The 17,960-nt window shown below is 42.5% G+C and overlaps 1 protein-coding gene and 1 long non-coding RNA gene across 4 annotated transcripts in view; one reads left to right on the top strand and one right to left on the bottom strand.

The window, feature by feature from the left end:
* Positions 1-1,102: 1,102 nt before the first annotated feature.
* LOC129193906 (zinc finger protein 501-like) lies at positions 1,103-12,057 on the top strand. 3 transcript variants are annotated; one of them, XM_054798696.1, is made up of 3 exons: positions 1,103-1,281; positions 3,389-3,476; positions 8,000-12,057. In XM_054798696.1, the coding sequence occupies exon 3, from the start codon at positions 8,121-8,123 to the stop codon at positions 9,600-9,602; it is 1,482 nt and encodes a 493-aa protein (XP_054654671.1). In that variant the 5' UTR covers positions 1,103-1,281; positions 3,389-3,476; positions 8,000-8,120; the 3' UTR covers positions 9,603-12,057. The 3 variants fall into 3 exon arrangements, with proteins under 3 accessions (XP_054654671.1, XP_054654672.1, XP_054654670.1); XM_054798697.1 differs by lacking the exon at positions 1,103-1,281 and adding an exon at positions 1,946-2,001; XM_054798695.1 differs by lacking the exon at positions 1,103-1,281 and adding an exon at positions 2,137-2,491.
* The window catches only part of LOC129193907 (uncharacterized), a 9,586-nt gene continuing 2,753 nt past the window's right edge, over positions 11,128-17,960 (bottom strand). Inside the window, exons 2-3 of the long non-coding RNA XR_008573643.1 lie at positions 17,780-17,861; positions 11,128-12,220 (exon numbers count right to left, since the gene is read on the bottom strand). This is a non-coding gene — a long non-coding RNA (uncharacterized LOC129193907). The remainder of the gene's footprint in view (positions 12,221-17,779; positions 17,862-17,960) is intronic.

The following is a 17,960-nucleotide window of genomic DNA, read 5'->3' as shown; positions in this document are numbered from 1 at the left end:
TCTGAAACATCAAGGTCGTTGACGAGCTTGATGGAGTTTCTCAATTTGTGCAAAAAAGCTTTCTCTCTTTGAACGCGGTGGGATTGTTGAGCTGCATAAGCAAGGCCTCTCGCAGCGCACCATTGCTGCTGAGGTTGGACGCAGTAAGACAGTCATTTAAAACTTCTTCAGACATCCTGAGGGTTATGGAACAAAAAAGTAAAGTGGTAGACCCAAAAAAATGTAAAATGTCACCGGCCCCGAGCCGGAGGATCCCATTGGCTGTCCGTCAAGACAGGAGACCATCCTCGGCCCAAATGAAGGTGGTTACTGGTGCCGAGTGCAGTCCAGTAACCATCAGACGGCATCTGCCAGAGAAGGCTTTTAAGGTCGTCTTCAAAGGCGTAGTCTCCTTTAACACCTCAAAACTTCCCGTTTGGAATTTTCAGGAGAGCACCAAACATGGGACATTGAAAGGTGGAAGAAAGTTTTATTTTCTGATGAGAAAAAATCTTAAATCTTAAAATTTAGATCAGGAGAATATATATAATACAATATAATACATTAAATTACTGGAAAAAAAATTGCGGCAGGTTGACTGACAGATTATACAAAATGTCTATATTTTTCACAATTATTATGATTATTATTATTAATTATTACTATTGTTAATGCATTTTTTTTAAAATTGTAAATTTTCATAAATTTTCGTTCGGCTCGAATAAAATAACTGCAGTTCATGGATGTCAGTCTCGGCCTGGTATTCATGTACTGGCGTAGCGCGTACACACGCACACAAAAGCAATCTCAGAGAAACGACCAACAATTTGGAGTCATTGCGTTGTTATCATAGGTAATGATAGGTAATGATAAGAGCTCAACTTTGCGAGTGTACAATATTAACATTTAAAGACTTTGCAAGCAACCTTTTGTTTACATTCTCCCTCTGACATGTCGTTAATGATATCACAATAAAGGATTGCTTTTGACATCAACTTGAAAGCTTCAGAGGCACGTCTCACTGCTACCTTTTTATACCTTTTATGCGCGGCTCCCATGCGGCAGGAGGCGATCGCGGCATTAGTCGTGTGTGGAAACGACAACACTTTGTTTTCGCGAAAGTGCCTCCGCGGTCCAACGTTGGCGCCAAATGAGCAGTGGCGTCAGCAACAAATACATCAATTAATTGTAGAGCGAGAGGGGCACAAGAGACACACAACATCTTTCCCTTCACATGAAAGTGGACTTTTTTCATACACCAACCTTCATATTTCTCCGGCCATCTCTCACGAGAAGATAAAGGTGGGTGCATGACGTGTGTGTGGTCACGTTAACGTTAAACAGGCGTCGTATTCTCGAGGCTAAGGGATCTCCCATTTGGGTATCAGCGCAAAGATGCTTGTCGAGTTTAACAGTTTTAAGAAGCAATGTAAAAGTTCACGTTGTCTTGCAATGCAAGCCGTTTAAATCCAATATTGCCTGACTGATCTGTGATCAGTGCAGATATGCGCCATGTACGTTGTAGTCGCAAAAAATGGATGGGACATTGGTGATGTGCGATACCACAGATTTCGGCGATACCGATACTTGGTGCAAATTCACCTCATGTATATGGTAAATGTGGAAAAAGTAGTGTATTTCAAATCATGGCGCAGATCATAAAGCATAAAGAATACAAGATATTAAAATTCCAAAGTATTTTGAGGCAGCGGCGTGATTTACAATATAGTTAAAATATAAGGAAAAAGTAGTTCCCACCAACGGTGTATCATCTATCATTTTACTTTCCACTGGTTCTGTTAATGATATACTTGACCTCAAATGACTAGCGTGTTGATATTTTGATTTGAGACTCGTTTTAAGACATGTGGTATCGGAGGTATCGATATTTCAGAATCTATTCTCACGTCCCAAATTTGGATACCAGTGTTGTGTTGATTAGTGATACTGCAGTTAGCTTGGCATCATGGCTGTGTAGCCAACATGCTAATATTCGGTCACATCAGCAATGCTATACATGCTGTACGTATCATCATGTCTACTTTAGGCCTATTTGTGGTTACGATAACATGGCGTAAGCTTATTAAATAGTAGAACCTGTGTGGATTGTTCTAAAACCAAAACACCCATTCCCGGGCTTTCCCCCCGATAGTCATCGCCCTCACTTGTTATGCTACTGCCAGTCCTCAGCTAGCCAACTCTTAGTTACATCCTGCTAACATTCAATGTGAATCCAGTCGTATTTGTCACATTGAGTGAGTTGTTGGCTTATTTTGGACATGGTTTCGTGGTTTAGTGCGAGCCAATGCGGTTGGGAGGGCGGTAGCTAAGTTGGCTTACGTTAGCTAACGGCAGCCATCTTACGCGAGCATTGTAGCCCTGGGCTAGTTGTCGAGCTGGTGTGGTAACAACAAGATGGCCTATTAATACGCGCACAAGGTGGAATTTCCGCGTCGACGCATTTGCTCATCGAATAGCACCGAAATGCTAAATAAAGGGATGTTTTCGCAGTGTGAGTATAGTGCTGACTGCATTTCCCGACTTGGTTGTTTTTCGCTACGAAGCTAGTTAGCTCGCTAAATGTCGAACACATTAGCGGCTAACACGATGCTGTTATTGCGTAAACCCGTCTCTGTCGAAAATAGTCAGCTAACTAGCGGCTATGTGAGCTGTTTGTAGCCGTTTTGGGGAGGCTACCGAGCACACAGCTCGGTGTTTAGTTATAAAACGCCACGACTTTGGGTGTTGAACAAAGAGCTGCACAGACGGGAGTAGTTTAGGGCCTGCGGTTAGAGTTTGCGGCTTTAACTACGCGCTAAAAGCCCAGACGCGATTTTAGCAACGTTGATGCTATTTAGCTCATTTTGAGCGCTAACCTGGCCTGCTAATTGGCACCTAGCCTGGATATTGGCTTTGCTTAACATGCTTGTGGGAGGTGTTTTGACCACTTTTATATACAAGTTAAAATCAGGTGGAGATTTGTCAAATACAAGCACATCTGCCATGTGTGACATCAATTTTAATGTTTACTTTAATCTTGTTTGTGTCCATTTGTATGTGTTTTCAAGTTTTCCCCTATGTTGGAAGTGAACTGGAGTCTATCCCAGTTGACTTTGGGCAAGAGGTGGGGTACATCCTAGACTGGTTGCCAGTACATATATACTGGACAAATGCACATGATCATTGAAGTAAAGGTGTGTCCTATAGAGTTCCTCCCAAATTGCTCATCATGTAAGATGCTGTGAGAGAGAGAGAGAGGCATTTTAATGGGGCATTTATGGAACAGACTGAGGTTTCAGTGAGACTAGATGTTGCATTGGTCAGTGGTCGTCAAGTGACGGTTTAAATGTGCATGCTACCTTTTGGGCATATGAAGTTATGTAATTGTCAATCTCATCTTTGCACACAGATTGCTGAGTGTCCCTCTGGTTGTCACAGCCACAGATCAGCCACCATTCTTCATTTACAAGCAAGGCATCAATTAAAGACGCTTTCAGGCAAGTATGCGCACTGAGAGTGGAATAACAACTCTACATTTAATAAGACAACTCTAGACTAAAAAACGCACTGTTTGTGGACACATCACCAACGTGTGCAGAATATTGTACACAATTAGATGTAAGGCTTCTTGAGACGTCATCTGTACTTCTGTGAAGAAGGTGTACTCAACCAGGTGGTACTCAACATAACATGACACTGGTTATCTAACCTTTCACATTGGTTATTTACATCTAATTGTGTCTGTGTAGGCTCTCAGTTGTACAAGAGTTGTCCATCGAGGGAAAGGCTTCTTGAGACGTCATCTGTACTTCTGTGAAGAAGGTGTCGGACGTTTCGCTCCTCATCCGAAGAGCTTCGTCAGCGAACTAATAAGTGCTGGTAGCCTAGGCCTTAAATACAGTAAGAGTGGGCGGAATTGGTGTGCCAACACCCTCCTTCTATTGGTTCCTTACACTAAGCCTGGGCCTGGCCGCCCTTTCCCTCGATGGACAACTCCTGTACGACTGAGAGCCTACACAGACACAATTAGACGTAAATAACCAATGTGAAAGGTTAGATAACCAGTGTCATGTTATGTTGAGTACCACCGAGGGAGGAAAAACACTCCCCGCTTTAAAAAAAAAAATATTAGAATTTATCAAGAAGACCAAGCAATGTGTAACCAAATTTAATATTTTGCACCGATTAAGTATTCTGTCAATCAGGTAAAATTGATTGCGGGAAAAACAGCATGATTTGTCTACAACCAGCAGAGGTGCTGTTGTTTCATGTTCAGCTCTAGTATGCCGTCTAATGGGCTCTACACAAATGCGACTGCAACTGCAATTGGGGAAACTCATCGCCAATGTGTAGAAAACCCTGTTGTAGATCAAGGTCAGGGTTTCATTTTGTTGGAAAAATAGTCCAATTTGTCATATTACTGTTTAGATTGAGATTGATTTATCGGGTAAATCTCTGATAAGTGTTTCCTATGGGATTTTTTTGACCGGAGGAGGGCGGGGCTTATTGACGTGATGGTCCATGACGACCCAGATGGCCGCGAAACATTTGCAAGAAGTCATTATCACATTGACAAGTAAAGCAAATACAGTGGTGTGAAAATGTATTTGCCTTGTCCTGATTTTTTTTTTGTTTTGCATTTTTGTTACACTTAAATGTTTCAGATCATCAAACTAATTTTACATATTAGTCAATGGCAACACTACAAAATGCAGTTTTTAAATGAAACTTTTTATTATTAAGGGAGAAAAAAAATCCAAACCTACATGGCCCTGTGAGAAAAAGTTGATTGCCCCCTGTTAAAACATAACATGATGATAAATATGCCCCGGAAATTCGAATTGCCTGTCTGCAGTATCGGCACTCGCGTCTTGTGTTGACGTTCACTGTGTTCATTCCTTACTGCCCTGCAAATAAAATTAAAAAATGGTACGTAAAATGTGTAGTCAACTGACGACAGCTTGTCACATGCGAAGCCTTTCTATGCCAGCGTGTGTGATCGCTCACGTTTCAATCTCATTCGACTTTCTGGCGTCTTTTAACCATTTGCACTGCCTCTCTGGCGGTAGCTAGCTAGATCACGGGCGAGATAGAAGTGGCTATCACATTCATGCTAACGTCAAGTGACACTTATAACATTATTGCTCTCTTGTTATCATTATAATACAGTGGTCACCAACCTTTTTGAGCCCAAGAGCCCTGGTCTTGGCCGTGAACCTGCGCAAGATCTACCCCCCCCCCCCCCCCCCCCCCAAATCTATATCTATCTGTAGATATATACATCTATAGATACAGTATATATACAGTATCAATGCATGCCTAGAAAAAAATCTATCCAATATATTTATATATAGAATTTTATATTTATTTTTGTAGAAAGGTTTACTTTTATTTGTAGACAGTAAAGTAAAAGGTGATAGATATTTAAAACTTTTTTTCTTTTAAATACAAAGGTTTGTGCAATTTATTCAACATTTCGACTTTTTCTCAGTGTGCCTTTTGCTCTCTTGACCATTTGTTATTTTTTAAATGTTATTTTGTGTCTGCAGTGATGCAATGACAAATGAGCCACAGGCCGTGGCCCCCCAGCCACACCTGGGTCACCACTTCTTTGTGGGTCGGACTATTAGTGTGGGCTCTATGGGAAAATTACAACACTGCTTGTTGGCGCAGTGTCCTGGGCGAGCGGTGGTGTGGAGAGAGACTGCAATGGAGTTACACTTGTGCCTTCATTTTGAGGTAGCAAAGGCAGATTTTGAGTCATTAATGTGCAACAACTACTGTTGTGTGCTCAAGCACATCTCTCCGCTCTGTCTCTCCCTCTCGCTCGACCCTTCTGCACATCTCACTGGGCGCGGTGCGGCGAGGGGAGCCGGTGTACTAGTATCTCAGGCCGGGTTCCGGGGACTGGTCTTTGGCTGGAGCTTGTGTCTTGTTGCCTGGAGGGCGGCGAGGCGTACGGGCGTGTTCAAAATACGTGCCTGTTGGTCAGTCTCGGAGGGGAGGGCACTAGTGTAGTAGTACTCCCCCCCCCCCCCCCCCCCCCCCCCAAACATTCTCGCGGTCGACTGGCAAAGTCCCAAAGATCAACCAGTAGCTCGCGATCGACAGGTTGATGACACATGTTATAATACCAAAACAGTAGATGTTGTTCAACAAACACGTAGTGTGTCCAGCTTTAGACACTGATGCTATCACCGGAGTCTCCAACAGGTAGCTCATATGCTAGCAGTAGCTCACTAGCTGATGTGGAGTAGTTCACCAAAGAATATGTGCTTCGCCTCTTAGTAGTTTTATAAGTGTTCTATTCAAACATGACGGCTGTATTTAATGACAAATGAGTGGAGATGTACTTTGTAAATAAACTACAATTTAATGTTGGCAGTCACAAAATAGGTCACCTCTCCTTTCTTTTTGTCAAAGTAGATTGAGTACTATAATAATGCTGCAAGTTGGATACACCTGTGCTATCATAACCCTGGACTCTCAATTTATACTCTGTATACACCACATTTCTATAACAAAATATTAGAATAATTTTATTTTTTAATTGTTTTGAACTAAAAATATTGAACAATTCATTTCACATGTATTAGTTTTACTCTAAAGCAGGCATCAAATTAAATTTAGGTAATAGTCAACAGTACTATTGGACTAAATAGGTCAGGTAACAAAAAGAGGCTCAACATTTTAGACTCATGTTAAGTGCTCTCAGAAACTGCCATTAAATTAGCAGCTTTGCGCTGTTCTCAGTTCATGTTCTGCTGGTTGTTGAAAAACATTAAGTCATAAAAAATTATGTCATAATAAATAAAAAATTGCAGCAGCAGCACGACACAGTGGCAGCAGTCCCATGCATCCCACCACCGCAGCTTCAGAAAATCCTAGGGGGAAACCCCGTATTGCAAAATATAGTAGACCACCATGAATAAATGAAGGTATGGGAAACAATGGGGTCTATGCATGCAGGTCTATGTGTAAGATTACATTAAAGAAAATAATGCATTATATATTATAACAGTGGTTTATTTGGTCTCAAAAATGGTGGCAATATCGTTGAGCGTCAATTTGTGAGACAATGAACATTTTAAGTTTTTGCGTAGTCATATTTTTTCATTGTACTTTTCATAAAACTGTTAAAATCTTGTCGCGTTGAATGTCTCATGACACCCGTAGTCGCTACAAATAAATGAATGCATGGGAGATTCTGGATTGTACATGTGACACAAAATACATAACCCTGGACTCTCAATTTATACAGGACACATATTTCTATAACAAACCTATTTAAATTGTTATTTTGAACAATTCATTTCCCACTAAATAGGTCAGGTAACAGAAGGAAGCTGAACATTTGAGACTCGCAGTTTAAGTGCTCTTAGCAACTTTGCCATAAAATTTTGTTTTGCAATCTTCTCTGTTCATGTTCTGATGGTTGTTGGGGAAAAAAAAGTTGAATAAATGAATAAGTCATTAAAAAATTCATTAAGAAAAATGCAGCTGCACGACACAGCTGCGGCAGTCCGCCCTCCCGTGCAGCCCACCACCATAGCTTAAAAAAATCCTAGGGGAAACCCTCACATGACAAACCAAACTAGAGAGAAGAAAGAACACATGTACATAAGTCCGTCATTTCCCGCTTTCCAAGGCTTATCTAGATTTAGTACAAAGTGGAATTACTTCCACGATTCATTTCGTAGAATAAAACAACAAAATATGAGGACAATGTCCAGGTGTTATGTTGGTTTGTAGTCAAAGCTCATGTGAAGGCAATGTCATTGCTTTTGTAAAACAGCGGTTTCGACTGTCGACACGGAAACGACAGGCCGATCTGTTCAGATTTTCGCACTCCGCATGCAGTTTTAAAAAATATATATATTTCAGAGCATCCAGAAAGCGTTTCCATGTGGATAAAACCCAGAAAAGTTTTTACCTGAAAATGTTGAATAGTGGCTAACCCCATACACATGAAAGGTGTGTGAACAAGCAGTGTTGTTGACATTTGACACCTCTGTTGCAGGTTTGCTTCCTGACAAAAGCACCAGCGCTGCGCCCAACCAAAGCGACACCTATACCCCCATTCTTAGTTGAGTTATACATCCGGCAGGAAAACGGAGGTCGTGGGGCTGGAGTGTGTTCTTATGGCGGAGTCAGAGACTGAATGTGACACACCCGGCCTTGACACGCTGGGGTCGGAGTGTGTCATAGCCCACAACCACGTCGACCTTTACTATGGAGCTGAGACGGAAATCATGACAGACGAAAAGCACGGCTTGGAGTTGCAGATTCACGTAGACGGCATCGTAGAGACGGACCATGATTACATCAAGGTGGAACCTGACGAGATCCACTGTTTTGCGAGAGCTGAGATCAAGACGAGTGGCGAGCCCTTCCTTCTCAAGACGGAAAACGAGCACGTGGTGAAAGTGGAGTCTGATCATGGTGGGGAGTTGACGGTGGAGTCTGAGAATGGCGTCATCATTCACGAGGCCCACGGCCTGCAGTGCAACGAGTGCGGGGAAATCTTTGGCAGCATAGCTGACCTCCACCAACATTTTGAGATCCACAAGGACCTCAACCCATACATCTGTGTCCACTGTGGCGAGAGCTTTGCGGTGGAGGCCAGTCTCAAGCAGCACATGAAGATTCACATGAAAGAAAAGCCCTACGTCCCACCAGGCATGGAGATGATGAGCAAAGACATCATTGACGCCTTCAGCCTCAAATCCCATCAGATGATCCACCTGCCGGACAAGCCTCACAGGTGCTCAGAGTGCGGCAAGAGTTTTGCGGCTGCAATCACCCTCAGAGAACACATGAAGATGCATTCGGAGGACAAGCCCTACAAATGCACCCAGTGTAGGAAGAGCTTTGTCCGCAGAAGGCACCTGAAGAAGCACCAAGAGGTCCACGCCCGTGAGAAGCCATATACCTGCGGTCAGTGCGGCAAGGGCTTTGCCACCACTTCCAACCTGAAGCAGCACCAGAAGACCCACGCCGTCGTTGTACTCGCCGCCGACAAGCCCCATCAGTGCACACAGTGTGGCAAGTGCTTTGCGGCCGCCACAACTTTGCGCGAGCACCAGAAGATCCACATGGGTGAGAAGCCGTACAAGTGCAACATGTGCAGGAAGAGCTTTGCCCGCAAGCGTCACCTGAAGAAGCACCAACAAGTCCACGCTGGAGGGAAGCCCTACACATGCAGACATTGCAACAAGGGCTTCAACCACTCCTCGTCCCTCTCGCGCCATCACAAGACCCACAAACAGGGTCCCGTCTTCTCCCCACCACAGCCTGGGAAGCCCATGACATTCGCCTCCCCACCAAAGCAGAGGGTGCATCTGCAAGGGGAAAAGCCTTACATGTGCCATCACTGCGACAAGGGCTTCAATCATTCCTCCTCCCTGTCCCGTCACCAAAGAGTCCACTCCGAGGGAAAAGGCTACAACTGCGGCCACTGTGGTAAAACCTTTAACCGCTCATCGTCCCTCGCCCGGCACCAGAGACTCCACTTGGAGAACAAGCAGCAACTGCAGCAGCCGCAGTCGCCACATCCTGAAGTGGAGCAGTATAGCACTATGCCCACCCCCAAGGGATTTGTGCAAGCTGTTGTATCTGTGTGAATCCAGATTTCTGGCGTGGGACATTTTGCCTTGGAGTGTGTGGAGACTACCTGTTAAAGTGAAAAAAGGAATAAATAAACGTGCTGTGTTGAAAGACACAACCAAACACTCAGGAAAGACCAAGTTGTTGATCTTAGCAGCTTCAGTGAAACGGTGTGACTGACGCCACATGTGAGACTGTTTTCAATGTCATCTGTTCACACGGTAAAACTAGTATTCCCAGTAGGAAGACCCTTAATTTTTTCCCCTTTTTTTAAACAGTTTGCGAAACCTGCTCAATCTGTGTCACTTACGGAGAAAACTCACTGCAAGATTTTTCTGAATTGTGATATATATTTTGAGGTGGCCCTTGGCCTTGAAGAATTGGAAATATTGGAGGCTGCAAATGTCTACATTCATCCATGCAGACTTTTGCTTCTCAGAATAAAATGATTGGAGAGAACAAATGTAAATTAGAATTCATGTGATTTAGGGAGGAGCATATTTTGGCATTATTGTCGGTATTCCAATAAAATTAGTTGTGAGCTCATTTTGTCTGGATGTCTAGACATACCCTTCTATATTCACTGCTTAGTGTCATGAACAGTAACCATGGTTAACATCTCAAAATTGTCATTGCAGCTATCCATGAATTTTGAGGTATGCACCATTTACATGGTTGAAGTCAATCATAGTTGTATTTGATTGGGACGTCTGTACCTGAAACCCTTGGAGCTAAGTTACCATCATACCAGCAAGCTCCTGGCCATGTCCTCTCGCTTTACAAAGAACAGAGACCGACAGTACAAGTTGCCTGCTGGCAAGCTGTGGCAGCAATAACCGGCTCTGTCAAACTGGACAGGAACAGCTACTGTACTCCGAGATCCCTATGAGTGGAATGAAGATTAAACATTAGAAAATGTAGGCGAGTCCAAGCATTTGCGATAATAAATGTTGGATTGAGGCGGGTGTAGCTCTTAAACCAGGAGCTCAACAAAACTAACAAAGGAAAGACCAACTACCAACTTCTCCAATGAACATCGACGGCTGTTCCCATTTGTCACCAAGTGGACAATTGTGGCCAATATGAAAGATAACAAGGATTATAACCAGTGAATATCACTGAATACCTTGACATTGCAATGGAATACACATGTCTTATGTTATCTCATTTGTGATGTGATTTCTACAGATTGTTCTCATCAAATCTTACCACACACTTGCAGCCCTGAATGGATACGAGAGAGAACAGTAAAAGTTGACATTTAGAATATTTCTTCATCAGGAAAGCATGCTGTGATGGTAGGCCGGGGTACTGATTTCACTTGGGGGGGAAAAAAACACATTATTTCGGACCCGACTGTAGAAAAAATTTGAAGAGTGAGTTTTCTCCATAACTGGCACATTCAAAAAAATGTATTAAAGGCCACCCTAATTCCAGTTTGGGAACGGGTGGCTGAAAATAACACATGCTCCTTCTGTTCAGATGATTGCTTGAGCAGGGATGTCTAAAATGTGGCCTGGGGGCCATTTGAGGCCTGCAGTTTTTTTTTTGTTTTTTTGGCCCTTGGCACATTCTAAAAATGAAATTAAACAAGAAAACTTACTTTGATTTTTCAGTATGCGGCCGTTGGTGGAAAAAGTTTGAGCACCGCTGCCTTTTTAAAAGCCAGGAAAATGTATGGTTTATAATGAGAGCAAATACGGAGTGGCTTTGATGTCTGGAATAGTGATCTGGAATGGATGTTCTGCAATTTTCATCAAAGTTTGTAGGAATTAAAGTAACACAATATTACTGGAAAAATTATTTCCCCCCAAAAATGTTCTATTTGCACAGTGATAGTGACACAAAAAAATTCCCCGAAAGGGACTGCAACTGGCTGAAGACTTTTTTTTTTTTTCAACCAGAACATGAACACCACCACCAGCTAACATGTTATCAATAGTGGTTTAAAAGAACAGATTGTATGAAAAAATGTATATTTCTTCACATCACATTACTTGTTAAAATGCATTACAAATTGTTGTAAATTTTTGTTCGGCCTGAATAAAATAACACATTCATGGCTGTCACGGGTGTTGCTATTCACATGTCGTAGTGCGTCCACACACACAAGCAATCTGTGTAACAAGATCAACAATTTCCATTCATGTATACATTCAATGATAATGATTGAAGCACACCAATGTTGAATGTTCTAATACGTCATCACAGACACGCCTGACTTACATTTCTGTTAGTATCTTTGAGCATGGCCGCATTGTGGCCTAGTGGTTAGCATGTTGGCCACTGAGGAGGTCTGGAAGATCTGGGTTTGACATCTCTGTGATTTTGCATGTTCTCCCCTTGTGTGCGTGGGTACTCCGGCTTCTCCGAAACACAAACCTCTCAATTTATCGTCAATCTACATTCCTACACTCACCTATGGTCATGAGTTTTGGGTAGACCGAAAGGACAAGATCGCCTGTAAAACGGCTGCGCTCTCCCATAGAGAAAAGGTGAGAAGCATTCAGAGGAGTCAGATGAGGTGGCTCGGTCATGTGGTCAGGATGCCTCGGGATCCACCGGGAGGAGCTGTACGAAGTAGCCAGGGAGAGGGCAGTGTGCGTTTCCCGGCTTAGGCTGCTGTCCCCACGACCTAACCTCGGATAGGCGGAAGAAGACGGATGTATGGATTGATACTCCGGCTTCCTCCCACATTCAAAAAGCATGCATGTTAGGTTAATTAGCGACTCTAAATTGTCCATAGGTATGAATGTGAGTGTGAATGGTTGTTTGTCTATAGGTGCCCTGCGATTGGCTGGCAACCAGTCCAGGGTGTACCCCACCTCTCGCCCAAAGTCAGCTGGGATAGGCTCCAGCATACCCCTTGGACTTTAGTGAGGACAAGCGACATAGAAAATGGATGAATGAACTTGAGTATTATGTACAGTGCATCCGGAAAGTATTCAGTGCTTCACTTTTTCCACGTTTTTTATGTGTTAGAGAAATGTATATACGTGTATATAAGTTATCACCCATTTTGTAGAAATACTATTGTTTGTTGTATTACTGTACTCTTGTGCACAGAAAGGAGCAAGCAGGCCCCGTGAAGGAACACAAAGGACCAGTCTTGTTTGACTCAGAGACGTGGAGGAGGTTGAGTTGCACAAGGCCAAGCTGCCTTCTGCTCCTGTTCACGTCCTGTGATGTTAGAAAACTAATTAAACCACACATGTATGATAACACTACAGTGACGCACACATATTAAATCCACCACCATAGTGCCCGTACCCAAGAAGAGCAACGTGACCTGCTTAAATGACTATCGCCCTATAGCACTCACTCCTATTGTAATGAAGTGCTTTGAAAGAATAATCATGACCCACATCAAAAAGAGCATCCCGGCCACTGTGGACCCTCTACAGTTTGCATATCGCCAGAACCGGTCCACTGATGATGTAGTCAACACTGCCATCCACACAGCCCTTTCTCACCTACAGGGCCAGGACACATGTCAGAATGCTATTTATAGACTATAGCTCTGCTTTTAATACAGTCAGCCCCCACAAACTCACAAGTAAGCTCCTCACACTTGGCCTGTCACCCCCCCCTCTGTAACTGGGTGTTTAACCTTCTAACAGGCAGGCCCCAGTCAGTCAGAGTCCACAACTGCACATCCAGCTCAAGAATTGTGAGCACTGGGACCCCACAGGGGTGTGTGCTGAGTCCGCTCCTCTACACGCTCTTCACCTACGATTGCGTGGCCTCCCACAACAACACCAGCATCATTAAATTTGCGGATGACACTACAGTCATCGGACTGATCACTGGTGGTGTTGAAACGTCATACAGAAGAGAGGTGGCGGACCTCATAGCTTGGTGTCATGATAACAATCTCCTTCTCAATACAGATAAGACTAAAGAGATGATCATCGACCCAAGAACAAGGGAAAAGGAGCCGCATAGACCCCTGTTTATTGATGAGACTGAGGTGGAGAGGGTGAAAACCTTCAAGTTCCTTGGCACACACATCAGCGAGGACCTCACCTGGTCTCACAACACCCAACAAATTATGAAGAAGTCCCAAAGGAGACTGTACTTCCTGAGAAGACTGAGGAAATTTGGCATGTCCACCAAAATCCTGAGTTGCTTCTACAGATGCACCATAGAAAGTGTCCTTACCGCCTCCATCACTGTTTGGTACGGTAACTGTACAACACGTGATAGGAAGGCACTCCAGCGGGTGATCAAGACCTCACAGAACATTGTTGGGGCAGCCCTCCCCTCACTGCAAGACATTTATAAAACTAGAGTCCTACGCAGAACACACAACCTCATCAAGGACAGCACACATCCACAGCACTCATTATTCACACTCCTACCGTCAGGCAGACGCTACAGGAGTTTGAAGTCCAGGACCACAAGACTGGCAGACAGCTTTTACCCACAGGCCATCAGGCTTCTCAACGAAGCACTCACACACGCCGCACGCAACACACACACACACACACTCATAGCACTTCATTTATTTATTTATTTATTTATATTATTTATCTGTATTAATGTCTCTTCTGTTGTTTCTTAATTTATTGGTATTTATGTTTCTTATGTTCTTATTCTTTTCTTGTGTTTTCTTTCTTTGTTGGGAGAATGAACAGAATAAGAATTTCATTGCATAGTATAACTGCCTGTTTTACTGTGCATATGACAATAAAACTCTTGAATCTTGACATAGCCAAACAAAGACACAGAGTCCAGCTGTAGTAGGCCCCTTCCTTGAGAGCTCAACTCTTCTGTAACTAGGGAACGCCCAACAGAAAATAAAGAGAGGGGATTCAGTGTGGAAATGTGACTCTGGTACGTTCCTCCGTTCTCGCGAGTAAAAAGAAACGCTTGTTGTCTTGTCTCTTCTGTAATTTTGCTGTGTTTTACAAGTGTCACAGGAGTTTGAACCTGACATTATGTCAGCCTTATTCCAAAATGGATTAAAAAAAATTCTAAAAAAATCTACACACAACAACCCATAATGACAGTGTGAAAAGTTTTTTGAAATTGTTTCCCCCAAAACTATTTTTTTTTAAACTACATATATTAAATTACACATTATCCCCAAAAGAATGACATTAATTTTGAGTAATTACTGCTTTGATTTACTTTTTTTAACTTTGTAATTAACATGGTGGACGTTTTGTTTTATCACTTCTGAGTAGCATGAGGGCGCCCATCTGCCACATATAGGAAATGAGCGCACCGAAGGGAATGCCGCCCTGGCAATTGCCCATGTGGCTCATAGCTATAACCGCCTCTGCCACTGATCATCCTTGAGGTGTTTCAGCAGCTTAATTGGAGTCCACTTGTGGTAAATTCAGTCGATTGGACATGATTTGGAAAGGCACACACCTGTCTATATAAGGTCCCAGGGTCGGCAGTGCATGTCAAAGCACAGACCAAGCAAGAAGACAAAGGAATTGTCTCGAGGCACAAGGCTGGGGAAGGTTCCAGAAACATTTCTGCTCTTTTGACGGTTCCAATGAGTGGCCTCCATCGTCCATAATGGAAGAGGTTTGGAACCACCAGAGGTCTTCCAAGAGCTGGCTGGCCGGCCATCTAAGCTGAGTGATCGGGGAGAAGGGCCTTAGTCAGGGAAATGACCAATAGACCAATGGTCAGAGCTCCAGCGTTCCTCTGTGGAGAGAGGAGAACCTTCCAGTAGGACAACAATCTCTGCAGTAATCCACCAATCAGGCCTGACGGAAGCCACTCCTGAGTAACGGGACCTGAACGACTCTCAGACCACCAGATACAAATTCTCTGGTCTAAATTGAGCTCTTTGGAGTGAATGCCAGACGTTGCGTTTGGAGAAACCCAGGCACTGCTCATCACCAGGCAATAACATCCTTACATTGAAGCGGGACAGTGATCCTAAACACACAGCCAAAATATGAAAGGCGTGGCTCCAGAACAACTCAGTGAATGTCCTTGAGTGGCCCAGCCAGAGTTCAGACCTGAATCCAATTGAACATCTATGGAGAGATCTGAAAATGGCTGTGCACCGACGCTTCCCATCTAACCTGATGGAGCTTGAGAGGTACTGCAAAGAGGAATGGACGAAACAGCCCAAAGATAGGTGTGCCAAGCTTGTGTCCTTATATTCCAAACGACTTGAGGCTGTAATTGCTGCCAAAGGTGCATCAACAAAGTATTGAGCAAAGGCTGTGAATACTTATGGTTATGGTTTGGTTTAATTGTATTTGAACATGCATGCAAGTTACGATCTAATACATCAGATAATTCATTTCACAGTTCCACATGTCCAAAAGGAGTAGGAAGAAGCAAAGCTTATTTAATCCTACCCCCCATCCGTTCCACATCTTGTGCAGTACATTTGATTCACTTCCTGTATTCCATATGTGATTTTTTTGAAATACATTGAATAATGATAAGGTAATGAAACAATATAATGATGTAATTCTGATTTTTTCACAATTAATATAATTTTCAGTATAAAATAAATAATAAAAAATAAAGACAAGCATAAGCATGCCCCCGCAACCCCAATGAGGAGAAGTGGCATAGAAAATGGATGGATGGATGGATAACAAAACAAGTTCAAGACTCTTCTGTCTTGTATTTTGCAAACATCAACTCTTTGTATTGTTTTTTTGAATTCACTCATCTTGGTGCATTGTTTGAGTTCCTTGCTCAATCCGTTCCATAATTTCATTCCACATACTGAAATGCTGTGGGTTTTTAGGGTTGTTCTTGAAGTGTTTCATGTTTAGTTTTTTCCCAAAGATCCTATTTCTCCTCTCTTGTAGAGAAGTATTGTATGACATTTTTGAGTAGCAGGTTATTGTTAACTTTATGCATTATTTTAGCGGTTTGAAAATTTACTAAATCAGCAAATTTTAATGTTTTGATTTTAAAAATAAGGGATTTGTTTGTTCTCTATACTTGGCATTATGAATGATCCTCATGGATCTTTTTTGCAGTACATTTAGCAAGTGAAGATTGCTTTTATAATTATTACCCCATATCGCCACACAATAAGTTAGATATGGTAATACCAAAGAACACTAAAGAGTGTGGAGTGAGTCTTGATCAGTAATAAATTTTGCTTTATTCAATATTGAAGTATTTCTCGCCACCTTATTTTGTATATTTTTGATGTGAGATTTCCCGCTCATTTTTTCATCTTTTATGATCCCCAGAAATGTATTTTCGTTTACCCTTTAAATGTCCACTCCACCTATTTGTATTTGGTCGTACATGTCCTTTCTGCCATTACCAAATAGCATTATTTTAATTTGACTTAAGTTCAAGGATAACCTGTTTTTAATTAAACCATCTTTTTAATGTGACTTTTTTTAATTAGCGCATGTATGCTTATGTACATGTGATTTTTCTGTTTTCCTCATTTGTAATAAATTTGCAACGACTTCAAAAAACCTTTTCCACATTGTCGTTACGGGTTGTGTGTAGCGTTTAAGTTAAAAAAATGATTTTTTAAATCTATTTTGGAATAAGGCTGTGACATGAAAAAGTGAAGCGCTGTGAATACTTTCCAGATGCACTGTAACTTACTCCGGTGATCGCCGATGCCTGTAAATTTGGTGCTGGGCCAAAAGCACGGTTTTAGACAACTCCAAACCTCTACACTACAACATCATCTGGAGCAGTTCAGGATCAATATTTTTCTGAAAACATGACAAATACATAATTTTTAAATAAAATACATTAACTCAGCAGATATTTTGGGTGAAACTTGGCTTCTGAGTTTTCAGAGTTTTGCTCTGATCAACCAACCAGAAGATGGGAAGATGCCGACATTATTGTGAGCCTGCTAGCTGGCCCTGTGAGGTGAACCTGTAATCTGATTGGTTTAAAAAAAAAAAAAGGCCCTGTCCACATGGACACGTCTTTTCTCTTTTGGCGGTTGGAAAAAAATGTCCACTCTGTAGTAAAAATTTGCATCCAGACAGGAGATCACTGAGTGAGAACGACGTAATACACAAGGCACAACTACGTGTGGCGCCGTGAAAAAAAAACGTATGGAACCACATGACACACCAAACTACAGATGTAAAAAGAACGCATGTGCGTAAGTCTATCGTCTTCCGCTTTCCAAGGCTCTTTTTATATTTCTGCAAGTTATTTTGGAGTTTAAGACAACAAAATATCAAGAGAATGTGGACGGGGGTGAATCATTACTCACATTATGTTGGCTTGTCGTCAAAGCTCACTTCTGGTCACGGGACGGCGACTGGTCGGTGACATCAAAGAAGCAGGTTGCTTGTCTACACGGAAACGACAAGCAGGTCAGCCACTCTGGAAGCTGTTTTTTTTTATGTCATTTTTTTATTGAGCACCAACAATGTATGTACACGAGCTTACAT

This window comes from Dunckerocampus dactyliophorus, chromosome 14, assembly GCF_027744805.1.
Source record: "Dunckerocampus dactyliophorus isolate RoL2022-P2 chromosome 14, RoL_Ddac_1.1, whole genome shotgun sequence".
Taxonomy (NCBI): domain Eukaryota; kingdom Metazoa; phylum Chordata; class Actinopteri; order Syngnathiformes; family Syngnathidae; genus Dunckerocampus; species Dunckerocampus dactyliophorus.
The sequence above is the reverse complement of the archived record's forward strand: the minus strand, read 5'-3'. Positions and strand labels throughout refer to the sequence as shown.

Excerpts from the sequence above, each read along its gene's own strand:
- LOC129193906 (XM_054798696.1), top strand. The coding sequence starts at position 8,121 with ATGGCGGAGTCAGAGACTGAATGTGACACACCCGGCCTTGACACGCTG.